This window comes from Mesoplodon densirostris, chromosome 15 (assembly GCF_025265405.1).
Source record: "Mesoplodon densirostris isolate mMesDen1 chromosome 15, mMesDen1 primary haplotype, whole genome shotgun sequence".
In the NCBI taxonomy this organism is placed as follows: Eukaryota; Metazoa; Chordata; class Mammalia; order Artiodactyla; family Ziphiidae; genus Mesoplodon; species Mesoplodon densirostris.
The window spans coordinates 50,268,547-50,296,341 of NC_082675.1; the positions used below are offsets into that span (position 1 = coordinate 50,268,547).

The window sequence follows — 27,795 nt, forward strand, 5'->3', positions numbered from 1 at the left end:
TTAATTTGCCATGATTCAAATATCATTTTCCATTTAACCATTGTGATGATAATTATGCCACATTACCTAATTTGTTTTTATTATATTGTTGCTCTATGCAGGACTTTTATTTAAATCCTTTTATTTTCCTGTTCAATAAAAGAAAAAAATATTTGGCCAGAGCTAATATAATAACACAGCATAAGCAGAAGTGGTTTTTAAAACTATATGGCAGGTTTAAGCAAAAATCCAGGGAGCATTTTTGTGTGATTTTGTTACCTTAGAGTACCCCCAAAATGTTTGCACTTAAGCAAAATCCTGGCATCAGTTGTCATCCTCCAAAACGAAAGGGTGAATTTAAATAAATAAATATGAAATATTTTGAAATTGTTCTAATCTTCCAGAACGCATTATGCCAGTGTGTGTGTGTGTGTGTGTGTGTGTGTGTGTATGAAAATTCTTGGAAGAAGGCCATTTATCTTTACATTTGCTATCTTCCAGAGTATAAAAAGGAATTGGTGAGAAAATAAGAGAATGTTTTTTTTAGAAAAGAATACTCTAAAGGAATATTTCCAGCCTCTTTTCTTTCAGCAGAACACATGAAATTCAAATTTCACCTTGTCATACCCTCCAGGGTATGATTGTCACCACACCCAATAATGAAAATATGTGTGCTGAAGGAGGTGTTTATACATTGGCAGGGCCTGGTGAAAAGAAAATATCAACAATAAGAAAAAGAGACGTGTATACACACAATTTTAGGGATGGTAGCATTGCTTCTCCTTGGCACTCAGATTAGAAAAGATTTATCACCCACAGTCAAGAGGAGCCCCAGGTAGTTAGCAGTTTCCGAGGTTAAAAGGAGGAATGCAGTTAAATTTGAAGACGGGTCATGCAGAAGATGGAGAAGTTTCCAGAGCTAGAGCTGCAGGAAAGCCATTGGCACGTTTGGACGCACTGACATGCTGGAAGCAATCACTTCTTGATAATGCCCTAGGTTCCAGTGTTGCCTGATCCCAAAGCCCACAACGAATTGGAAATATCACCAAACTTCTCCAAGCAAACTGCCAGAGCTACAAAATGAAAGTTTAAACATCCAAATTATTCTATAAAATATCGTGAGGGTACCTTGCTTTGAAATTATCATAAATTACCTGATGTCACTACCTTTGCAACAACTCAGGAGAAAATTTTTTTCACTTTGCTTCCCTTCTTCAAGCTCCTTGGTAGCTGCAGAAGAAATTCTGGTGAAGATACTTCATGTGAACAGTCTTTATAGACCCAAGTTTTAAGTGAAACCTGCCTCCTGGTCTGCTCTCTAAGTTCTTGATCCATTTCATTTAGAAAGAGTACTTTTTTTTTTCTTGTTTTCATCATTGCACTTGCCTTCCTCTATACATGGTCATGTTTTCTGCTTCCCAGAAATAAATGATTAGGAGGAGAATTCAAGGCTAGTTCTAGGTAGTACAGAAACTTTGTGGACACTGAGTACCAAAAGTCAGAAATGCTCTTGGCACTAGATGCTAACAGCTTTAGCAAAATGAGATAAATGGTTTATTTCCACAAAGTCATAAATGCAGAGAATATCATCCCCATATATTCCAAGAACTGGTTTTCCCAAGGATGCATATGGGAAAGGAAAGGAACATGAAAGGATTTAAATGATGCCTTCGAACCAGCACTGGCAAGGGCCAAGGCAAAGAAAATGACAATGAAAGGACAAGACGTGTATATGGAGACATCTGCTCATCCCTTTGCGGAAAGAAGGGACTTGGAAAGAGCAGGGGAGACAGGCAAGTGGCGTAGAGGAAGGAGAGAAAGACCCAGAGAATTGGAGAGAAAGAAAGAATGAGCCACCAGAGGAAAATCTGGGCAACTGCTCACTTCCTGCTACCAACCCTGCACCATGCTGACGTCAGCAGTGTTCCTCCAGTGCCAGTGCTCTGGAGTAAGTGATGGGCACACATCTGCAGCTTTATTGACACATCACCTTCCTCCCATAAGACATCACCAGAGTAACTTATAATAAGCATATCCTCGTGGTTGATCCTCCGTGTTTCTTTTTTTTTCTTCTTGCCACATTCATCATCACAGGTTGTAACTGTATAATTATTAGGCCTTTGATTTAAGGAAATAACATAATTTCTGGGATTCAAGGGGAAAAGTAGCATATGTAACAAGGCAGAGAAATGGTTTCATTTGGAGGGAAGAATTCTTAATATTTCACACAGTGTTTTGAGTGGTTTTACAGGGATCTGAAATCAATTCTATAGTGGGTAGATCTATCTTGTATTATCAAAAAAAAAAGTTGGGGGAGGTGATTTGGCAGCAGTGAGACCGTAGTTACTGGATAATGAGCTGTACTTCAGGAGACAAGGTTTGGAATGCTGTCTTGGTGGGATGGTGGGAAAACATCAACTCCAATGGCTTAAGATGCTTATTTGCTCATGATGGGCAGGTTTCACAGTCTTTGAAGGTGCAGATCAATATGCTTTAAAAAAAAGTTAACTTCATCAGGAAAGCAAATTCTCCTAGAACATTAATTTCATTTTTAAAGTCAATTTGGTTTGTGTGCAGCTGTACTTTTTGAGTAATGGGTGCATTCCTGAAAAGCTGAGTAAAGTCATAATATTCAACAAACATTAATGCCTACTCTATACTAGATGTTTTCTTTATAGATCAAATTTGATTTTAAATTTACCAGAAGCCTCACTATTTAAGGAATCTTGTTGTATATACTATTATAAAACAAGAATTCCAGTTATACTGTGCATAATTCTAATGTGATATTCATTTATAAGTTGCTATATTTTGTGCTTTGTGGTCTGAAAAAGTGGTACTTTGTAGTAAAACCTTTAAAGTTTTTAAGATTTTTAACTGCTTTATTAACCATTCTTATATATATATAGATTTATAACTTCTTGAAAAGTTATGGAAGTTTGTGGTAAAAATCTAATAATTTCAATGCAAATAATTAAAAGCTTAGTATTCAAACAAAGTCAGACACTTAATTTTTGTATTCTCCATGAAGGGAGAAAGGGATAGTTTTAAGTACACCAGTGTTGCAGGGCAAATTTTTAACCTACAAAAGAACAAATTCTCTTTAAGCACATTACAAGTACAGTTATAATACTAAGAATCAATATCATATTTCCCAATGAACATGCCTATTCATTATAGTTATAAATTCATTTATATTATATAAATTTGGGGTGCCTTTGGCTTGGCCACTTTATTATTATTTATATTTCTATTTTCCTTTAATAAAACTACATTAAACTTTTTAATTTTTCATTAAAATTGCCAATTAAAGTGAGTGTTCTTCCTAATAAATCTAAAATGATAAGAATTTGACCTATTGATTGGACTCTTCTTCACCAGTTATAGACACAAGGAGTATGAATATATGTTTATAAGGCTCAAAGGTTTATTTCTCTGTTTCTCTGAAAGTTTTCTTCACAGCTTCACAGCCAAGGTCAGGTGACTTGTGCCTAAAGTAGCAAAACACTTTTAATATGACACCAATCTCTAGGTAATTTTCAATTCTCTGTTCAACACAGGAAGTCGTAGAATAGAGGGCAGGCTGGAGAAATAAGCTTCTTGTTTGGGATCTGAAGGCTGGCAGGACTTAGTGAACTATTGGACTGTTTACAGGATAGTCTGTCATGAATGCTGAATGAACTGTCATTGTGTCTGGGCATATGCAATCTATTTGTTTAGCAAATAGCAGAGGTCAAATCTGGGGTCATAGTGGCTTGTGTAATTTTAATTGTGGTTCCCAGGCCAGGTTGCTACTCCTAGTTCAACTATGTGGAAATCTGAAAACATCTTGAACATTTCAAAGTAATGAAAGAGCTGTCCAAATGGAGCTTGGAAGTAGTCTTGGGAGTTTCTGTTGCCAGTTTCTATTCTTGAATGCATTGCCGAGTTTACGCTCTTCTTGGCTTTCCCATCTTATTAACCAGCTCTCCTCCCAAGGACAGTGAAGTCGAGCAGAGCAAACTGCTGGCTAGGGCTGCTCCAGCTTTGCTGAAGGGCAAAGGGTAAGTTAAAGCCAGAGTGTGCTGGAACCCTGAATTAACTAAACTAAAAATGCTGATTTCTTGTGTCAAAGATGCTTTGTGTTTGAAAGACCATCTTTGATTTAGTCAAAGCAGCTCTGTTATAACCCCATTAACAGCACCAAGTAGTTATTTTGAGTAGACACATCTGTGTTGTTACTCACTTTCCCTGATTTCCTTTTCTTTTTTTAAAATGACTACGCTTCAGGTTTGATTTTCCAAAGGATAATCTTTGCTTGCAACCTATTTCAGTGTATTTACTGTACAAATGATTTTCTTGGCCTCAGTGGTTTGAAGAATGCAATTCTGTTTTCTTAAAAGTTACTTGACCTAAGTGGAAATCTATTTTTAAAGAGAGTGACATGGCATTGTGAATTTCATTGCTTGGATTTTGCTTGTGTTTTTTCATAGAATATCGCCTAGTTTTCCTTTACTTGCTTGGTTTTCTAGATGCCTTTTCTACCACAAACTCACTCCTACCTGCCCTGCTTATTTCTGTCCACCTGTCCTAACAACACCCTTTCTTGCCTCCTGCCCTGTTTCAGGATACAATACAGTCTGAATCTGGCAGACAGGCTAGCTGATGAACATGTTCTCATCGGGTTGTATGTCAACATGCTCCGGAACAGCCCATCATGGTTAGTGCAGGTTTGGCTGCTTGACTGTCCTGCGAGAGGGGAACAGTCTGATCTCTTGACAAGCAGTCTCAGCAAAGGGCAAAGTCACTGGATGCCAGAGGTGTCACTAAAGCATTTTTTTAACTGATCCAACTAAAATGTCTTGTGATATTACTTTGGACACTGCCCATTAATGTACCATAGAATTCACTTTTTTGTTTATATCTTAGTTAAAGGGACAACTCGTGTAAGCAGGTGCTGTGCTAAATATTAACATCTAGGGAGATGCAAGACTCTGGGTCCCACCGGTCAGTTCTGTGTTACATGTGCCATGTCAAATTACTACATGACAGTAATGCAGGAATTTGTCTTATTCCAAGGACTTGTGTGTTTATACTGATTTGGAGAACTGTCCTGCATTCCCTTAAGATAGAAGTGAAGAAGAGGAAAAGTGATAGGATGGGATTATACCATGGAAATCATTTCATCAGCAATGATAACAGCGGGAGAAATTGTCTTTCAACTCTTCTCTTACAAATGTTTCAGGGTAGCCATCCTGATACAGCCTACTTTCAAGTCCCACAATATTCAAAGCTTACTTTCCAATGTGTTAAGTGTGTGAATTCAGATAGCCTTATGTAATAGAATAAAGGCATTCCTAGAGTTTTTCCCTTTCCATTTTAGTTGTGACATAGGAGATTCCTCCCATTGGTTCAAGTTAGTTAATAATAAATATACATTTTCAATTTGAAGGAAAATAAATGCACAAACTATAATTATCATGTTTCACCCTAGTTTAGACAACTGTTTTACAAATATGTTTAGCAAACCAGTTCCTTAGAAATATTCGATTTTACTTAATAACCCTAATACATTTTCTCTGAACTGAGAGCCTATGGATTTTTTGCCGTTATAACTATTAAGTAAGCCAATGGGTTAAATTGCCTTTAAAATTGGTCCCCTTTCTTCTACTGTGTCACAGAAAGCATCCCTCAAACATCTGGCATTCATCGCCCTCACCACTTGGTATTGTTAACCACTTCTTTGTTTCTAGAACTTTCCTCCCTTGATGCCTTAGAACTATTTTTTGCAATATTAGTACATGAGATGACTTTAGGTGATACACTGATGAACATTTATTTGCTTTAATAATATTTATCTTAATTTGAATTTTTAAAAATATATGTATATAACCAGTGTACTGGTTTAATTTTATACTATATGCTACTCTTTCAGGAGATGAAAATTCACTCTTCAGCTAAGCCCATCTCTTTGTTCAAATATTCCCAGCTTGTAGATCAAACAGTTCCTCTTCTTTCTTACATCTCAGCCTCTCAAAACTACAAGTGGAGTGATGGTTTTCATCTTACTCCCAGTGAATTTGGGGGGGGGGTTAATTTAGTATTTAGTTCTATTGTTTCAGCTACCATATAACATTGGGGAACCAAATCCACTCTTCTTTGACCTTTTCTTAATTAAAGTTGTAACAGAGAAATCTCCAAAGAGGAAAGCGCAGAGTTTGTCACTCCCAGCCCTTTTCCCTCCTCAAGTGGTTAATCATATTGACTTGATGGTCACTTAAGACTATAAAACGGTCTCAGTAGAGACACCTTACATCGACTTGATGAAAGGTAGATGTGACTTGTATTTTGAAAACAAAGCAGAATTTAAGACTGATCAATGAAGCTGACTCGGTTTTAAAAGCTACTGCCCTCCATAATTCTCATCACTTTTTTCAATCCTTAAAAAATTCCAACTTCTCTTTTCTCATTTTGTTCCTTCCCTTTCCTTTCTGTTTAATTAGATCCTAACCATTCCCCACACCTGCCAGGATTCTGTAAGCAATGCCATGATGTCTCCCCTCCTTTATCATCATTATAGCTCTGATGCTTAACCGTCATTCAACTGTGATGAGATCTATAATGGTAGTAATCACAAGAGCCACCATTTTTTAAAGCATTTGCCTCATGATAAGCACTGTGTTTAAAACTTTATTTACATAATTGCCCCTGGTCCTTAGATAAGCCGGTAAACATTCTCATCCCCATTTTATCGATTATTAAAGGTATCAGTTTAGAGAGTTTACATGACTCTCCCACAGGCACATAGCTACTACACAGTGGGGCCAGGATTTCAACTTTTATCTACCTGATCCCAAGGTCATAACCACTGTGATACATTGCATCTTATAAAACCTACATAAATGCATGCCCTCCAGAAAGCTCTTCGGGACATTCCACAACTGCATCCACCACATCTCTATTTACTGAAATTGCATATCCCATTGTACTATTTGTATTTCATTTTAACAAATATTTTGAGCACATACTAGTAATAGAAATAGTGGTTGTTCATAAATTACCAATTATGTATTTAGTTCTGTGCCTTGTGATTTCTCATTTTAGTTGTAAGCTTCAAAAAGACAAAAATTTTCTCTTCAGCCTCTTGGACCTCATCACAGCAGCCAGAATATGAATAATAAATTTTACATTTATGAAGTGCTTCAAAAATGACAAAGCCCTTTTCCACACATTATTTAATCTGCTTGTCAAAGCCCTGTAGGTTTGGATATTATTATTGCCATTTCACTGATAAGAAAATGCCGGTTACAAGACATTAAGTGACTTATCTAAGGTCACCTGCCAGCAAGGTCTTCTGATATTGAGTCTCATCTGTTTTCCACCTCATACCTCGGCCTTCCTGTCTGTGCACCATGAGATGGTCTATAAAGAGGAATCTAATAGTTGTTCTTGCTTGAAAGGTGTGTTTTTGTGAGTATTCACATATGCTCCTAATTCACTCAGTGTAGGGGCCTTTTCCCCTATATCAACTGCTTAGCACAATGGGAAACTGACTCATCTGTAAATAGTCTGCTGCGAAATTAAAGATATTCTTATGTGCCCTTGCTGGTTCTGATGTCAGATAAGCCAAATAAATAAACTGTAGATCAAGGGAGAAGTCCTACTGTCTTCCTAATTCCTAAGTGAAGTTTTAAAAGCCTTAATGGTTTTCAAGCACCTTCTTCATTGGGGGAGGAGAGATCTCAGAGTTATACAGTGAGGGCTTTTTCTGGCCTCTCCTAAAGCTTATCAGGTGCCCAGGCTTGCTAGTGGTTTATAGGACAGATGGTGGCAGGCAGACCAAAGGAGGTTGCAAACCAGCCCAGAATTTCCAACTCTAACCATAATTTTAAGCCTTGATACTTACCAGTCAGAAGCTTCTGGCACATTTCTCTCAACTCTGAAAAGGCCCCTTGTGTAAGGGAGGGAAGCAGTACAGTGAAAGGGTACAGTCTATACTTTGACGTCATGATTGATCGCTGTCACTTTGTTAGACCCCTGATCTCATATAATTAGGTTGATATCTGTCCTGCTTATGTTTTTCTCAAGTACAAGAAATGCGATATTTTGACGCCTATTTCCAGCTTTCACATATGAGGTCTAAGTTGTTACTTGCTCACTTGCTTCCTTTAATAGAGTCCTATGGCACTTAGTTCACAGCCCAGACCCATCACCGGGGCTGCAAGCCTGTGTGTGATCTAGCCCTCGCCTACCCCTCTCCCAGCCCCAGCTCTCATGGGGTTCTCCCACTCAACCCCAATATTTAGTCACATCAGCTTTTCATCAGTTCCTTAAAAAAAATTCCTAAAACTGCCTCAAAGACCATGATACTAGTTCTTCCCCTATGTCTAGAACATTCTTCCCCATTTTCCTCCTGCCCTTTCCTTCCACACATACATGAACTGGCTCCTTCTCTGGCTTCCAGACTCTGATTAAAGGCACCTACCTACTCAGGTAGGTCTCCCATATTAGTCTGATCATGGGATACTATTTATTTCATTCTTGTCATAACTGTTATCATTGGTTCCTTGGTTGGTTGGTTCACTCCTACCTTCTTCTTATGGGGCAGACCTTCTTGGACTTGTTTACCACCATCTCTTTGGCACCTAGCACAGTGCCTGGCACACAGTAAGTGCCCAATAAATGCCCATTGATGTTGGAGAATATTGATAGTGCTACAGATATAAAATTCCCTCTCACCCTAAACAAAATTGTTTGGAGTACTCAGAAAATCTTTTTTACTAGAAAAATACTTTTTGCTATTAAAAAAATCACCTATTATAAATTAGCCCTGAAATTGAACATTTAGTGTAAGAGTATAAAATAGGTGAAAAAGTAAAGTATTAAACTTGACGTAGGTAGAAGTGATAAATGTGGATAAAGACGAGAAGCAGCAATTCACTGATGTGACAAAAGCAACTAATAAGGGGCAAAAAAAAAAAAACTAAAAGTGATGTTGGGCAAAAGAATTTTTTTTTAATTTTTTAATGTTCTCTGACCTTTTCCACTTTGTATCAGTTCACTATGGCTACTGTAACAAAGTACAACAGACTGCATGGCTTGAACAACAGAAGTTTATTTTCTCACAGTTCTGGAGGCTAGAAGTCTAAGACCATGGAGCCTGCAGGGCTGCTTCTGCTGAGGCCTCTCTCCTTGGCCTGCGGATGGCTGCCTTCTTGCTATGTCCTCACATGACCTTTTCTCTGTGCACATACATCCTTGGTGTCTCTTCCTCTTCTATAAGGACACCAGTCATATTGGATTAGGCCCCCACCCTTATGACCTCATTTAACCTTAATTACCTCTTTAAATTCCCATCTCCAAACACAGCCACATTCTAAGGCACTGGGGATTAGGGCTTCAACACGTGAATGTGAGGAGAGACAATTCAGTCCATAGCATGCTTCTACACTGAATCCACTGAATTGTATGCCTTTAATATTTTTAATGTGTAGGCTAAGATTTGACTGACTCTTTTCAGTAAATTTTGTGATTTTGAAAAGTATAAGTTTATTGCAAGCTGCAGAAAGGAAAAAGAAATTATTATCCACACATATTGAAAAGTATCTTCTTTTATGAGTTTTCATTTCCTTATTAACACTACTCCTTTTCTTCTGTAAAATGTTTAGGACCTTCAGTTATAGAACTAGACTTCTGAGAAAAACATTTCCTTAGAATCCTAAAAATGTAAACCTTCTGAAGAATGTCAGAAGTGAGCCAACCTTTATTTGTTCTTTTGTCCAACTTATTCTTGGGTAGCTCCTGCTATGTTCTAAGCACTGTGCGAAACACTCAAGTTCCAAGGGTGAAGAGATTGAACCATTCTGTCCTCAAAGAAGTTACAGTTTCGTGAAGGATAAAGACAAGTAAAAAGGGCAATTAAAATGCAAGGAGAAGAATGCAACATCATTTATAAAGTAGTCTTGCTTTTTTTTTTTTTTTTAGCAATAGAGATGCAGACATAGAGAACGGACTTGTGGACATGGGGGGAAGGGGAGGTGGGATGAATTGGGAGATTAGGATTGACATATATACACTGCCATGTGTAAAATAGAAAGCTAGTGGGAACCTGCTGTATAGCACAGGGAGCTCAGCTCGGTGCTCTGTGGTGACCTAGATGGGAGGGAATTGGTGGGGGGAGAGGTCCAAGAGGGAGGCTATATATGTATACATATAGCTGATTCATTTTGTTGTACAGCAGAAACTAACACAACATTGTAAAGCAACTATACCCCAATTTAAAAAAAAAAAAAGGAAAGAGATAACAGCTATAGCAAGGGCAGCAAAGTGCAGAGGGCTATAGAATATATAAGGAGCAATGGACCTGAATTTGGAGGTTGGACATGAGGGCAGGAAATGGAAGCCAAAGCCAATACCAGAATGAAGAGGAATTAGCCAAGCAGAAGTGGGTGGAGGAGACAGAGAGACCATTCAGGACAGAGAGAATATGGTTCACTTGAGGAAATTAAGTGTGTTAAGGCCACGGGGGTAAAGGATGGAGCTAGACTATGCAGGACATTATAAGTCTTATTTAGGAATTTGAAAAATGAGAACCTATTAAGAATTTTATGCATAAGAATGTTACAGCCAACTTCACTTTTAAAAGATCGATGACTTGAGGACAGGAAATGAATTGGAGGAAAGAATAACTCTCAAATCAGAGTGACCTATTGAGAGGACTTTACACTCATTCAGGATGAGATGATGGTGGCCTGGGCCACATTGGTGACAGCTGGAATGGAAGGAAATGGAGGAATTTGTGAATTTGTAGAGGTAGAAGGCATGGCCTTGGTGGACGATTGTAACATAGTGGGTTATCAAAGTCAGGGTGTTGATAAAGGAGTTTGAAGACACCTCTATAGAGAAGCCATTATTATGGTAAGTTGTTTTATTATTATTATTATCCATGAAGATTCCTATGGCATTTTGCTCTCAACCAACTGTGAAAGACAGAACATACCCTGAGAAAGTCATCCTCCACTTAACTAATAACTAATAATGCCTTCTCAGGCAGTAATCCTCCTAATAGCTATTTGCATTTTAATAAAAGAGTAGTGACACTTAATGACCTTAAAAAGTAATCTCTAAAGTTCCTGTCACCATTCAGACAAATGGAAAAAATATGAAGGAAAAATGAAGAAGTATTTCTGGTGACCTTTAGATCACATTATTATTTGTGTATTTTTTTGTTTTTTTGTGTTTTTTTAAACATAGGTGAATTTCTTCATGACTCCAGTGTAAACAAATACATTTTTTTTACAATTATTCTGATTTTTTTTTTTTTTTTTTTTTTTTTTTTTGGCCACGCAGCTTGTAGGATTTTAGTTCCCCAACCAGGGATTGAACCCCAGCCCTCAGCAGTAAGAGCACGGAGTCCTAACCCCTGGACTGCCAGGGAACCAGGCCTGCAGAGAAACCAGAGAAACGTGAACAAACCTTGAGTTCCCAGAAATCCCTGCTAAATCACAATTTAGGAAGCCCTAGCTCAGCTGGGGCCACTTGAGTTCCCTAGATGCCATTTTGAAATCACTAGCAACAGACGCTGGCCATGTATTTAAGGCCGAAAGTGGAGAGCTTTCAATGTAATAGATTCCCCTATTCTGAAATGCAGTCTACACAGCAGACCCTTTTAAATCTGTCATGGTCTTGTAATAAGATTACTGATTATAAAGTCTGGAAATGAATAGGCAGGGATGGAGACAATGTTGGAATTGGTATTTCTTGAATGATTTAGGGAATTATGGGCCATTCATTTTCGACTATTTGTAATTGAAGTCTTGAAATAATGGAATTTATTAGGGGAACGCCTCATTCACCCTTGTATAATGCGAACGTACTGAAATGGCGCATGTAGACTTATAAATCATTTGTGTGCACAAAAGGGCAATACATCACTCCACCCCTCATTCACTCGGTGCTGGAGGAAGGAGAGGCAGGGGAAGTATGAGTTATAGCTTACTAGATGAAACCCCATAACTTCCCTTCTTACATTTCCAGGAGGCTTTTGTTTTTATATAACCTTCATATTATTTATACTTGCTGGTCATTCATGATAAAAGGCACTTTTATCATGAGGTTTTTTATCAAGGTTTTTTTTATTATTTATTTATCAAAACACTCACAAATGTTTTTGACAAAGTCACTTTCAGGCATTCAAACAGATCATCGTCCTGGGCTTGGAGCTTTGGGCCTCGTTGTCTGCACAAGCTGTGTTGAGTTAGGCGTATGGTCTCTAATACACCAGCCAGAAAATGACCAATGTGTTAAAATCAAATTAAATTGTTTCTTTTTTGGGTAGTTTTATGTTTAAAGTAAGGACAGTGTAAACTTTCACTTTCTCATTGAAGCTGTAACAAGAAATTCAGTTATTATTTTTAACCACTGCAGAAGGCAGACGTATTTTATAACACATCTGCTTTTCTTTTTATTTATTTATTTATTTTTGGCTGTGTTGGGTCTTCGTTGCTGTGCCCGGGCTTTCTCTAGTTGCAGTGAGCAGGGGCTACTCTTCGTTGCAGTGTGCGGGCTTCTCATTGCAGTGGCTTCTCATTGCGGAGCACAGGCTCTAGGTGTGCAGGCTCAGTAGTTGTGGTTCACGGGCTCTAGAGCGCAGGCTCAGTAGTTGTGGCGCACGGGCTTAGTTGTTCTGTGGCATGTGGGATCTTCCGGGACCAGGGCTCAAACCCATGTCCCCTGCATTGGCAAGCGGATTCTTAACCACTGCACCACCAGGGAAGTCCCAACACATCTGCTTTAAACATCTGTTTTAAAGCATCCATTGTCCAGAACTAATTCGGCCTTTTGCTAGTAAAAGTAGTTTCTTATTCTAACTTTAAATTTGTATACTGGTTGAAATCTCAATCCACTGGGATTAATACTACACATAGGTGAGCCCTGAATCCTAGAATATCTGTTTTAAGGGAATTTGTGTGAAAATATCACAATGCTATATGGATATGAAAAATGATGTCTTTTATATGGCTTACATTTGGGGTTCATTTCATGTGTTTAATTTTCCATTTTATTTTCAAGATCTTCTAGATCCTTGCTACTCAAAGTGTTGTCCTTGGACCAGCAATGCCAACGTATCTTGAGAGCTTGTTGGAAATGCAGATTCTGGGGTCCCATCCTACCCCCCCCACACTCCAGAATCAGAGACTGCATTTTCACAAGATCCCTACGTGATATGTATACACACTAAAGTTTGAGAAGCCCTGCTCTAGATAGCTGTTGGATTGTAGATGACATTTTAAAGGAGCCAAGAATCATTAGTGAATCCGAACAGGTTACTCAAGAGGCAAAACAATAATAAAATTGTATTACCTAATATTTTTGAGCATTTAATGTGTTCTAGGCATCATACCAGCTTGATGTTTTTTACATGCATTGTCTCATTTAGGCAGCAGGAAAGTGAAGACTTTTTCTGAGGATGAAGAAGTGACTTGGTAAATGGAGAAATTCAGGAATATTCTAGGTAGGATACGGTAACTTAGAGAAAAAGGCTAAATCTAGTGGAAGAATTCAGGATAAGAACAGGTACAGTTTACATATGTGAGGAATATAGACTAGCACATAGATAAGGGGAACAGGAATATCTTCCAAATGACCAGAAAAAAAATGTTACAGTAACGGATTCCACCAAGCAGAGAAGAGCTACTTGGAAGTGACATAGCTAACATGCTGAAAGCGCATAATGATTTTCATTCATCTTCTCACTTTAGGACAAAGGTTGAAAGACTGTGTTGCATGTTTACTTTTTATGTAAGTGTACAAATAAATAATATAAATGTATAGTACTTTATGTGGATCCAAGTCTTTCAGTGGATAATTTTTACAACCTTAACATTGGCATAGAAGTGTGTCATTTTTAATGTATAACCATGAGTATTGATTTTTTTCTTTAAGGAACAGGCTTAAATATAAGCCAGTGGAGGAGAATATAAGTATATTTGGGGATTGAGAGGAACTGGTTTCTAATCTTGATCCTGGCCTGATACTCACCATAATAACTGATAAACTAAACTATGACCAACTAGTCTATTAACAGGATTAGCGTTCCTGGTATGTTTCACAGAATTTTTTTTTTAGTGGCACCCAAAACTTAGTCTTACGTGAAGGGCTTTCTGAAATATCAACTCTCTAGGAGAGTTGAAAATGCTTCTATTTGCATTAGTTTTTTTAAGGGGTCAGATTATTCTTCTTCTAATAGGAAAAATTTTTATAAATTTATAGGAGACACTAAATGATTCCCACTCATGTCATTAGAAGCCACTACCATAATTCTACTTTTCTGGAAGTAAATATAAAATGGCAAGTTACCTGGGTAGTAGTATTGTAGATGAGAATTATATTCATTATGTATTGCTGCATAACAAATTACCCAAAAGTTCAGCAGCTTAAAACAACAAACACCATGAGGAATCCATGTTTGGCTCAGGACTTTCTCAAGGTTGTAATCAAGCTGTGGGTGGGCTGTGATCTCATCTAAAGGCTCTACCGAAGGGGATCCAGTCACGTGGTTACTGGTTGGCTTCAGTTCCTCCTCACATGGGCCTTTCCACAGAGCCGCCTGTGACATGGCATCCAGCTTCCCACAGGGCAAGCAATCCAGAAGGGCTCGAGAGACAGAAAACATGCCCAAGACAGAAGCCAGGGTCTTTTTATAACCTAATCTTGGAAGTTACCTTCCATTACTTCTGCCGCATTCTATTCATTAGAATTAAGTCTGTTAAGTCCAGCCATACTACAATAAATGAAGAGGATTACACACAGGAGTGGGGGATCACTGGAGGCTGACCACAATTTGTTTCTTCTTCCTTCTTGCTTTCATATTGTCTAACATGTTGGTTTCAGACATGTATTACTTTGTCATAAGGAAATTAAATTGTTAAAGACAATACAACTAAATTAAAGAGAAAGTATTCTTTCATCAGAAATGTTGATCAGGAAAGTCATTCCTCTTTGGAGATTTCTTTGTAAGGTAGGATTTATTAAGGACCTTCCTGGCCACATATTAGATCATATCATGAATCCAAGTCTGATGTCATTAACCTAACAGGATTTTGTATAGATCTCAAAGTTTTTGCACTGAAAAATTGAAATAGCCAACCCACTCCAGGTGGTAGTATGAATATTTCCATCTTTCTCAGTTGCCTGACGGACTCCTTCTTGCTCTGTTCTCAATAGTATGCTTGAGAGCTCCACCCGGCTTGATGAAGAGCACCGGCTGATCGCCAGATACGCGGCAAGACTGGCAGCAGAGTCCACTTCGTCTGTAAGTACTCTGAACGAGAGGATGTCACGTTGATTGTTACCCTAATAGCTGACGCCACAACAGCAGAGCTGAGTAGTTGCTACTGTGCCATTTGCAAGACCTAAACGATCTGGCCTTCCACTGCTTCCATTTTCCCTTTCCAGCTATCATTCTGGTCTAGCATGAATCAGAGCTCGAGGTATTCCTGTTACAGTAGTGCTGAACCCGACCAATATACCCAATTTCTCTGGATAATTCCTAGTCAATTAATATAAAGAACAAGCAATGATTCAAATCCACAACTGGCTCAGATAAGTTTCTACTTTTATCAATATATCAAGAAATATATATCAAAAGTTGTTTCTACTTTTCTCAATATAGCAAGAAAGAGAAAATTATGTCATAAAATCAAAAGAAAACTCTGCATCACATGTCAAAGGTCCCATATGCCAGACTTAGCTATAGAAGACCATTTAGGATATAAAATATAGGACCTCACACTTCTTCATTAGCAACACAAATTGTTTCTTTGTTAAAAGAAATGCTAATTAAAAATGATAGAAAAGCTTTATGAAAGTCAGACCTTTACCAAGTTTAAACCTTTTCCTATGGTTAGTTTTCTAGAAATGAAAAATCAGGCTGAGTTTCACCATGTCTTTGGGCTTAGGCAGTGGGTGTTATTTTTTAAAGCTTGGCATTCTTTGGTAGAAAGATTAGTTGTAATTTTTTTAAATTTGTTTTAAAAGCAATAAAGACTGCCATTGAGGAATTTCTATAATGTATGGTAGAGCAAAGAAAGCAAGGCACAGGGAAGTCTACATAATCTGACCCTGCTTTTACAAAACAATATCAAATAAGCCCTTGACTAAATACACATACACGTAAATACATATATAAATATGGTATATGAGGTATATATACATATATATTCTTATATAATCATATTCTTATATATATGTGATTATGTAAGAATGAAGAGGGACTTCCCTGGTAGCACAGTGGTTAAGAATCCACCTGCCAATGCAGGGGACACGGGTTCGAGCCCTGATCCGAAAAGATCCCACATGCCGCGGAGCAACTAAGCCCGTGCGCCACAACTACTGAGCCTGTGCTCTAGAGCCCACATGCCACAACTACTGAAGCCCGTGCGCCTAGAGCCCATGCTCCGCAACAAGAGAAGCCACCGCAATGAGAAGCCCACGCACTGCAACGAAGAGTAGCCTGCTTGCCTCAACTAGAGAAAGGCCGAGCGCAGCAACGATGACCCAACGCAGGCAAAAATAAATAAATAAATAAATAAATAACTTTATTAAGAAAAACAAAAGAATGGGGAAAGTTATAACTGTGTATACACCAGTTGTTAAAGCTGGTTGCAATCCATCAGTGTAAAATTACATATATGAGTAAAGAAATGCTAAAAGTATGTTGACCAAAAGAAGAAAAGAAAGTCATATTACCTATGACTTTAAAACTATACAATTTTTAATTGTATATTACAGTGGTTAAACAGTAACTCTAGAGAAAGAAATACTTCAGCAGTGATATATTTTTTTAACCCCACCTTTACTGAAAGAATAGTTGCGATGGGAACAGCATGGCAAGAATGAACTAGTCCCCCAAAGACTTCAAGTCAGAAAGCTAAAAACCAGTTTTTCCCATGTTTTGTATATTTGCCTGCCAAAGGATTCTATTCTGCTTTCCACTGCATAGATGTGCTCCAGAGCCCCCAAAAAGCTGGTCCTTAGGAGAGGAATGGCCATTTAATTTTACGTGTTTGCTTTTTTTTTTTTTTTGATAGAAATAGTTTTTTCTTTCTTGTGCATATCTCACGACTCCTGTCTTTTCAAACACAGGTTGGTTCCCCTTCCCAGTACTAAATAGTATAAACCACATATTTTCCAGCAGCCAGCACAGCAGAGGAGTGCCCCTGACATCTCCTTCACCATTGATGCAAATAAGCAACAAAGGCAGCTGATCGCAGAACTAGAAAACAAGAACAGGTAAGGCTTTGGGGACATACTGGCTTTTTCAATCAAAGTACACATTCATTAATAACCTGTAGTCATGCTTTTAAATATCCAGGTTTTTTCACCCTGTAGGCATATAAATATAAGGGAAGACATCTAGAGTCAATGATGCTGGCTTCTGAAAAGCTAATCTTTAAATTTTAGATCATCAGAGACTTCACGAGGGAAAAAATAATTTTATATATATATATATATATATATATATATATATATATATATATAATTTCTGAGATGTCGATGCAATTAACGTAGTCTCCCTAGACAGTCTGATTTCCCTTTTTCTGACACACTTATTTTCGTTAAGGAGCTGTCTAAGGCAGAAGGGCGCTCCTGGGTGCTAGGAAAAAAGTATCTCAGCCACCCAGAGACAAGCAGAAGGCTCGCCAGGGAGGGGTCCTGTGAGCATCCCCAGCTAAAGAGGCATCTGGAGTGACCACCCAGTTGTTCAAGCCAAACATTTCCACACCCAGTCCATCAGTAGGTTGTCTCTTTATTCAGCACAGATTGATTCACCGTCTGGTCCCGTGGCAGTTCCCAAAAACCGTGCACCTCATGTCCTCCATTACCACTCAATCCAGCCTGTCATTTCATATCATGTTCTTTCTTGTTCAGAACGCACTGATGATTTTCCACCCACTTTGAATAAAACCCACCGCTCTTACCACAGTCTGCAGGTCCTACCTGACCTGATTCCAGCCTCTCTTGCCAGCCACAGCCTGCCTGGCTCATTACACTCCTGCTTCTTTCTTTCTTTACAGCCTTTAAAGTATTGGTTGTTTTCACAGCTTAGAAAGCTCTTCCTCGGGGTCTCTGCAGAGATGGCTCCTTCCCATCACCCAGATCTCAGCTCAAATGCCACCTCCTAAAGATCACCTCTCTGATCTCTCCCACTACCTCCTATTCCAGGAACCACTCTCTGTTACATCTGTGTGTGTGTGTGTGTGTGAGTGTGCGTGCGTGTGTGTGTGTGTGTGTGTGTGTGTATGACATCTCTCTCTGAAAAAAAGTTGCATTTAAGTGTTTGTTTCCTTTTTATTGTCTGTCTTCCCTGACTGATATGGAAGTTCTTTGAAAACAGAGGCCATGACAAATGGCCGCTGAGTTCCAGAACCATGCCTGGTACATTGTAACAGTGTAGAAACTCAGTCAATATATACTGAGTGAGAAAGTAATAAATATCTGAGTCAGATCTCAAACTCAATGATGAGTAAGCCTCATAAAAGAACAACTTGTACATTCTGTGTTTCTTAGAACAACACCAAGCTGTCTTCTTAATCTCATCTTTAAACACTGATGTCCCTTCTGAGATCAGACTGGTAAAGGAGGAGGTTGTGATTACTGTTGCATGCCTGTAGAGTTTGACCTGAAAATTTTGGGATAAATGGTCATGCTATTCTTTAAAATTCTATAGAAAAAAAAATTAAAAGGAAGATACAAACTCACTTGGCACATTTTCATATTCTTAGAAAGAAAAAAAGACTGAAGTGAAAATTTACAAGCCCACAAATATCTTGGTTGCAGTTTTAATCTACTCACCCACCTCTCCAAAGCACTTTGTTTTCCCTTCCGATTCTCTGCTTCCACTCAGCATGGGGATAGCACACTTGAGGGGAAATCGGGACTTCCTTTAAGGAAATACCCCAGGGATATCTACCTCCATGTGGGATTCCAGAATCAGCAAGAAACCCCATGAATGTGCTGGCTGTACCATGCTACCACTCTTACTGCTTGTTTCTAGGGCATTTGGGGATTGCAACCTCTGAATACATGTTTTTAAGATGAGAGGGAATAAAGGAATGGAAATGAGAAGAGATGGCAGAAAGAGAGCTTCATCCTTTCCCTGAGTTCTTTCCCCACCCCGTGCCTGAAGAGCATCTAGTTCATCCTGAACTCATCTCTGTAAGCCAACGGCCTCATGCCTTCCAAAGACCCCAGAACCACATCCCAGAAGCTTATCCAGGTCACAGTTCCAGCACCACGGAAATTCACCCAGGGATCCCATGGTCTCCAAAGTGACAGTTAACCCAATAATCAGATCTCTGGGCTTCAAAGAGGGATAGAATTCCTCACTTTACTCCGTGACTACCCTAGGTAGTCATTTAGACATTTCAGAAATGATCTTTAGAAGATAATGCTTTCTTAGAGCATCCTTAGAGGAGCCAGTTAGAGTTAGTATTAGGAGTAGCTGGACTCTTCAGATTACATTGTGGAAGTCACAGCCTGCCTAGGCTAGACCTGTCCAAGCAAGTACCAAAGACTGAGGGAGTCGAACGCATATGGGTTTTGGGGCAAACCCGCCTGAATTCAAATGACTGGTGCCACCTACGTATTGAAATTGGGCAAGACTTTTAACTGGTATGTGCTAGATTCCCTCATTCATAAAACAGATAATAGCAGTACCAATAGAACTATTGGTACTATACTAGTCTATATACAACAGAACTGTTATGAGGATTAAATAAGACTAAAGAAGACAGCACAGTCCCTGGGTGTAGTCTAAGCAGTTCATGCTCCTTACCTATCTTACCTTTCTTCTCATCTGATCAGAGCTGCTTCTCTCTTTTTCTTCCTTGGGCTAAATGGCTGTGTCATGGTTCTGTCCTGGGAACCAACAAGGAGAACTAGTGGAAGTCACAGAATGTCAGGATGTTAGCCCTCAAGATCTTGGAAATCTCAGTTCACTGATTTTCAGGCTGAGCTCTCTGGGAGTTCGGGGGCCCTGTAAGGGTGTGTGAAGAGGAAGAAGAGCTAGTAGCCCAGGGCACCCCCCTTTCTTTAACCAGAGAAGTTCCTTCTTAACTGTGTGACATGTTGGGTTTCCATGGAAGATTTCTTTTAAAGAAAATTTTCCACTATAGAACACCAAGGGGGACAAAAAAAAAAGTTGAGAGCCACTGAATTATGGTCCAAGCTCCTCACCATACCCATGAGAGGTGTAGTGACTCACTGGTATGAGTCACTTGATTCTGGCATGTTTGTGAAGCAGGAGGTTGTAAATCAGCCTCTCAGATGGAAAGCCACCCATCCCCCTTGCTCACCAAGTTCACCTTCCATTCTTGGTGCTTCGTTCTGTCTTATGGGCTCTTCTGCATTTTGCTGGATGGGAGACTTACCCCTCCCCCAAGAACCTGTGACTTCTAACCTTGCTTAATAGCTTCTAACTCACTTAGGGATCATTTGTCTTACGTCGGTCACCCATCCCTTATGGCTGGCCTAATGTTCACCCCAATGCAGGGCAGCCCAGGCCCCAACATCAATAATAGACTGACATGTCTCACCCCTGACAGAGGTCACACCAATAGCTCTCTTATGTCACAGACTCAATTACAGTGAATCCTTTTAAAAGCACTTTCCTTCATAAGGCTACCCTTATTCAGATACATTGTTAAGGCTGAAAATATTAAGGAAAAGAGAAAGAATTTTGCCTACCTGGGGGCTTCTCAGATAAATTCAGTGAGAAGAATTTCATTCCTGGTGAGAGAATGGGGTTATTTAGTTTTGCAAAATGAGCACCATTTATCCTTATTTTTTCCAAGCATCTCTTACTTGGTAGCTGCAGGTACTTTATGGTGTCAGACTGAGATCATAAATAAGAGGACGATTCATTTTTGTCTCTTAAGCAGTGCGCTTTGCAAAGCTGAACACATAACCACAGCATTATATTACTGACTAGAGAGAGTACTAGGTCCTGGGGAGAACACTCAGCTTGAAGTCTCCAATGACATATTGCAGAGTCTTCCTAGTTTGGATGTACTGGAGGTGAAGGCAGTATCCCCTCAGCCAGAGCACCCAACTGTTGCTGGAAGGGGCAACAATGTTCCAGGGCCGGAGAGTGGGCTCTTGTCTAACACTCAGAAATGAATTGTCCAAGGAGACACATATTGACAAAGCAAAGAGTTTATTGGGAACGAACAGGCACCCGGGGGGAGAGCAGCAGGGTAAGGGAACACAGAACTGCTCTGCCACGTGGCTCTCAGTCTCAGGGTTTATGGTAATGGGGTTAGTTTCCGGGTTGTCTCTGGCCAATCATCTTGCTTGGCCCATATTTGGTCTGACTCAGGGTCCTTCCTGGTGGTGCGCGCATCTCTCATCCAAGATGGATTCCAGCACGAAGGATTCTGGGAGGTTGGTCGTCTCCTCCCTGTCTTGGCCCCTCCCGAATTCTCCTGGTTAGTTTTTAGTGGTAGCACCATGTTCCTTATCGGAACCTCCTGTTGTGAGACAACTCAGGCAAGCAGTTATCAGTTATCATCGTACCTGGCCAAGGCGGGAGATTTCAGTCAATGGTTCCCTAACCCAACTAGCTACGGCCAGCACCTCGTAAACACAGTCGGTTAGTGAGGGTTGGTTCTGCTCCAACACATAGGATGACCCCTCCTTTCTTTGTTCTGGTGGCCCTGATCTACTCAAATGTTAGATCCTGGACATCCTGGAAGTTAACTGACCTGGGTTTCTTACCTTCCTCCTCTCTCCCAAGAGAAATCTTACAGGAGATCCAGAGACTGCGGCTAGAGCATGAACAAGCTTCTCAGCCCACTCCAGAGAAGGCACAGCAAAACCCCACTCTGCTGGCAGAGCTCCGCCTCCTCAGGTAAGAAAAGGAGCCCAAGGCGTCTCAGGAAATACAGGTGTCTGAGATCATCAATAAAGTCTAACAGTGTCCACCAGAAAACGGTCCTCAGCCACCATAGTTGCTAACGTCTGTTTGCTTTTTTTTTAATAGCACACATCTAATTGCTGGAATTTGGAGGTTTGGGAAAGAGGCTGTTTATTTATTTATTTATTTTCTTTGACACAGAGAAAAGGAAACAGTGTTCTTTAGATCCGAAACAAAATGTTTCACTGGAAAACAGAATTTTTTATAGTGCACTCTCTTTTTTTAATTAAAGTATAGTTGATGTACAATATTATATAAGTTACAGGTATACAACATAGTGATGCCCAATTTTTTAAAGTTATACCTCATTTATAGTTTTTATAAAATATTGGCTGTATTCTCTGTTGTACACTATATTCTTATAGCTTATTTTATACATAACAGTTTGTACCTGTTAATGTCCTACCCCTATGTTGCCACTCCCCCCTTCCCTTTCCCCATTGGTAACCACTTGTTTGTTATCTATATCTGTCTTACTGGAAAAAAATTTGAACTCAACTCTTTTTAGTTATTTGCACTATCAACAATAGGTTTATGATAAAAGTAATCAACAAAACAAACATGTAAACAACTAAAGAATCATCACAGTTTTTTAAATTTAAAAATTTACCTGTGACCCATAAATTATCTCTAAATCTTGGTCCCTAATAGCTTTGCATACAGATTTTCATACCTTCTTGTTCTACAAATGAATTTAAAGGCCTGGTGTTACCTAGTCTGTCATCATGAAATATTTGAGTTGGGAAGGACCTAAGAAGGTCATTTGGTTCAAGCCGTGAATTTCAGGGCACTTCTCAGGGTCAGACCGGTAGAGAGTAGTAAGACGTGGATGAGGACTGTGACCGTGTGCAAAAGGAGAGTCACACCATGGGCTCCAATCAGACTTAACTACCATACCTTGAATATGGCACTTACCCAAACCTGTCTGTGTAATAAACAACACAAACAAAACTCAAAGACATTCCCTCATGAAAATGTCATATGGATATTTCACAAGTCACTTGTAGTTAGCAAGTATAACATTCTTTCCATCTTTCAGTTTGGATGCCAAGTATATTTCAGGTAAATCTAACACTGAGGCATAATTTTTATAATAAGTACAGATGCCTCTTCTCAGAAACTCTTGTCAGAGTTAGAGTGCCACTTACTTCCTCCATACAAGGAGACTAAATTAAGCAGATTCTGTATGGCTATATTTAGATTTTACCAAGCCCCTATTGATTGTAGTCATGGATGTTTCTGGGGGTTCCACTCAAAACCTGCCCTTTGGCCATATTAACATCTGAGCACTCAGCACATCTGGCCAGGGGGCAGACCCTGCCTCTCAGCTGGGATCCAGTCTCCCCAGGTTTGTGCACCTGGCTAGAGGGGCAAACCCACCAAAGCCCTGAATTATGGAAAGGAGACCTATAGAACTTGCAGCTTGTGGAGGCTGCTTGATGTGAAGAGATCACATCATACTTTGGAAGAACAAAATAATTTAATGGAAGAAACAGAAATTCTTCCTTTTCAACATATGGGATTTCTGGTCCTACTTTCGCAGAGATGTAATAGAAATTCTTGCACATTCCACTACCATCACACAGAAGGGATGAAAATGAAAAGAAGGAAAAAGTGATGTTTTACATCCTCCTCCTCAAAGGCAAATGAAAGTAAAATCACTGCTTGAAAGCATCTTTTGCCAAATCAGATCATGTAGGCCCTCCAGACTCACAAGTTAAGAAAGTTAAGTCTAGTGTACACAGAAATATAACTGAATAAACCAACTTAGAAATAGAATAGTCATTCATTTACACCTCAGGGCACCCTGTCTCTGCCTGGAATGTTCTTTATACCTCTTCACTGGCCGTCCCATTCTCTAGTGGAAGGGTGGTGACTAGGAATTTTCATAAACATTTTCACTGGTTCCCCCCAGTTAGCATTTGCTTTCCAAAGTATTTGGTTCCATTAGGATGATACCATCTGGGAAGGCATCTTTATGTACCTGGTTCACTGATGATGACTTTTCCAACTGATATTTCTTCCCTCCTTGATGTTGCTATCTTGGAACAGGCCAATAATTCTAACCATCCTCTGGCCCTGACTCGTGGGCATTCCCATGACCCCAGCCTAGCTCAAAGCTACACTAAGGAGTCTGGCTCTATGGGGAACTTCTAGACTTTCGGCCCTCACTGTCAGCTGGTGGCCCATACATAAAGCTTGAGGCTTGAGACACCTAAATCCTAGCTGATTCACTTACCTGCCTCCATATTCTCCACATTTCTTCTGCCTGGAAGAAGAAGTACACTCCCTTGAAGTATATTTCTTTAGATGCTTATGAACCATTTATACTGTGCTAAGCACTTTTTAACCATTTGGGGATTTCAAAGATACCCTGACATCCCAGGTTAAGAAAACCTGCTCTGGGTGTTTTATCTTTTAGTCATTTCAGACTTTCAAAGAGTTCCAAAACAATGACCTCTTGCCAATTACTTTGGCCTTGAGTTCCCATTGAGGGGTGACCATGTGAAGCCGCCAAAGGAACTCCTTATTGTAGCTTTGACAGAGGTCTTCTCCACCTGTTACATCCTTTCTGGGCCTCTTTCTGAGAAGCCAACAGGAGAAATTTCTTTAGTAGGGGAATGGGGGCAGCAAGATCAGAGCTTTGCTTTTCATGAACACATAGTTTATTTTTATCTTAAGGGCATCATGACCTTTCTAAATGATCATATTTCCCTTTTTACTTTAGCCACAAGAAAGTGGAAAGCCAGGTTTGCAACCAAGATCTGGCAACTGAATAGGATTATAGGATAGGCATTTCTGTGTGCTAATCTGACACTTTCTATGCACTAAGCTCTACATACACTGTTCCATACAGTAGCTGTAAAAAAAATCCTGGGAGCTGGACATTACTATTATAGTCTTTTTATGGATAAAGGAACTGAGATTCACAGAAGTTAAATAACTTGCCCAAGATCCTGCACAATGAGCATCACAGGTATATTCTATCTCTTTTCCTTGGGTCTTAACTATCTCCTGCCTGTACTATTATAATAAACACTTTTCTGATTCCCAGCCTCTGGTCCATCTACACTGCTATCAGATTTATCATCCTCCATTGTATTGTTCATTTAGTTCATTCATCTTGAGGATATTGCTATCAATCCTACAATAGGAAGCCATTAGAGGATGAGTTACGTATCAAGTTAACACAGTGGATTAGATTGTCAAGTCAGATTCACATGATCTTACCCTAGTATTGAGCTTTACTCATAATTTCAAGAATACAGGCAATCAAGAGCCACAGATGAAGCAGAGAAAGGGCTGGAACATTCCACGTGGTTCCCTAGGTCTTTCCTTCCCATATTGGATGGAGTATCTGAGGGAAATTTTGCAAGGTGATCTAGTGAGCCTTCCCACTGCAGAACCATTAAAAGACAGCTAAAAAACTATGTTTGCAAAGACAATACCATGTTCTGTAATGAAGAAAACATTAATGAAAACTGCAGAAGCAACTTGACACTACAAATCTTAAGAAAAACAAGTATAAATTTTCATATCTATCCCTTGCCTAAAAAATAAGCATTATATTATACACATGGCATTCTTTTCAAAGTATATAAAATTATTCTTCGAGAAAACTTATTAATATAAAGAGACTTTTTTTGTTTTACCAATTAAAAATGGAATCATAATCTCTGATGCAAGTCTGTGGTTTCCAGACTTGAATTTCATTAGACCAGCTTAATTTTTTTTATTATTTTGGGGAAACAACATGAAGTTGAGTACTTTTTGTTTTACCATATAATGACATTTTTAAACTACCATCATCTGTTATTGCAAGTTTCATGAATGACTATATTTTTCAACTTTTTATTTTGAAAAAAATTTTAAGCCTACAGAAGTGTTGTAAGAATATCGCAATGAATTTCCTTCTACGCTTCACCTAGAGATTGCAAACATTTTGCCACACCCTTCTGCATCTCCCTATATATGTTCATATATGTAAATTACGTACTCATTTTTGATGAGCCATCTGACAGTAAATTGCAGACATTATAACACTTTACCCCTAAATACTTATGTATATATTTTCTAAGAAAAAAGAAGACATTCTCTTGTATAACCATGGTATCATCATCAAATTCAGGAAAGTTAATATTGTTATTTATTATTATCTAATATACAGTTCATATTAAAATTTTGCCCATTGTCCCAACACTGTCCTAAAGAAAGTAGGTTTTAACACACACACAAAGCTAGAAATAATCTGACAGAATAAAAGGCATTTGTTCAGACATGAATATTTTTAGCTCTATGAAAATAAAATCACTACTTAGTCCTTGTTTTCTCATTTTTCCTTGGAACAGTAGAGGCTACACCACAGATGTGTTACCCACATTTGGTAACCACTGGTATAAACACTTATAGAGAAGACATTATTAAATGAATGGTTTTTTTTTAAATGTAATGCAATCAAATGCATGAAAGAGTAAATGTCATGTTTTGAAAGAGTACTACTGTAAGATAAATGTACAAGGTTTTTTTCAATGTTGGTTAATTATAGATCACTATAAGCTAACTTTTTCTGATAGTTTTTGGATGCTTCTCTTAATATTTCTTACCTATAATATTAGAAGTTTGCTTCAACCTTCTTCTCAAAGTGCTCTTATGATCAAAAGGCCAAAATTTATAGAACAGTATCTAGAAGAGAACTGGAAATAAATCAGAAACATTATCTACTCTTCTGCCAAGCCCTTCTGAGGATGTAGTTGGAACACCATGTGCAGACAAGGTCAAAGAAAAGACAGCTAATGGGTTTGTCATTGAAGAATATTTTCGAATTGGGCAAGACTTTCAAAATTAGAATGCTACAGACCAGGAAGACCAAAGACTAAAATAAGATAACATTAAAGTCTATACAATTATGATGTTCCTTGTCCTCAGGATTCAGAAAAGAGGCAATTGTAAAGAAAATCGAAGGAAAGGTTGCTCTGGAATAAGCTTTAAATGGCAATAAAAGCCAAAAATATAAATATTTTCAAAGAGTGATGTGTTTATAAGTTTTAAATTCATAATTCATTATAGAGAAGGCCTATATGAAAGCAAATTAAAAATGTCTCCTTTATATCCATAACCTGTCCTCCCACAAAATATCTTTTAATTGGATGAGTCATTGACCTAACTCAGTGTGACTTTTTTTTTTTTTTTTTTTTTTTTTTTTTGTGGTATGCGGGCCTCTCACTGTTGTGGCCTCCCCCGTTGCGGAGCACAGGCTCCGGATGCGCAGGCCCAGCGGCCATGGCTCACGGGCCCAGCCGCTCCGCGGCATATGGGATCCTCCCAGACCGGGGCACGAACCCGTATCCCCTGCATCGGCAGGCGGACTCTCAACCACTGCGCCACCAGGGAGGCCCAGTGTGACATTTTTATATTGTCAGTTTTTCATTTCAGAGTCCCTGCTATAGCTCCACTTAATATTGTGTCTGTGCCATTGAGATTAGGCATACTTATTCATACATTAACACATACATGGTTAAAGCATCCACACACTTTTTAAAATATAATTTCCAATATTTCAAAATCAGACAGAAGCCTTTGGGGCAAGGGGAAAATGTATATATTACTTTTTCACTAATGGTCATGAAATAATAGATTTGAAATAGATTTGGAAAATATACTTATACTTCAGAAATGTGAATCATTAATATTCGTGTCCTTCATTGTTTTCATTCTTGCTGACAGCTGATAGAAGTTCTGCAAAACAAACCAAAATTAAGCAAACACAAACCTTGTAGATTGTTAGAACAATTGTATAGGAACTCCTTTTTGTCTGACCTCACTCTATGCGGCCAAACCCAAGCCAGAATATTTATATCGAC

General features: G+C 38.9%; 1 protein-coding gene across 1 annotated transcript in view; it reads left to right on the forward strand.

Moving 5' to 3' along the window:
* Positions 1-27,795, forward strand: part of DTNA (dystrobrevin alpha) — a 209,294-nt gene that overhangs the window by 162,166 nt on the left and 19,333 nt on the right. The window contains exons 12-16 of the mRNA XM_060119629.1: positions 3,945-4,022; positions 4,586-4,678; positions 15,184-15,271; positions 17,153-17,250; positions 21,755-21,868. Of these exons, the coding sequence (XP_059975612.1) occupies positions 3,945-4,022; positions 4,586-4,678; positions 15,184-15,271; positions 17,153-17,250; positions 21,755-21,868 (471 nt within the window). The remainder of the gene's footprint in view (positions 1-3,944; positions 4,023-4,585; positions 4,679-15,183; positions 15,272-17,152; positions 17,251-21,754; positions 21,869-27,795) is intronic.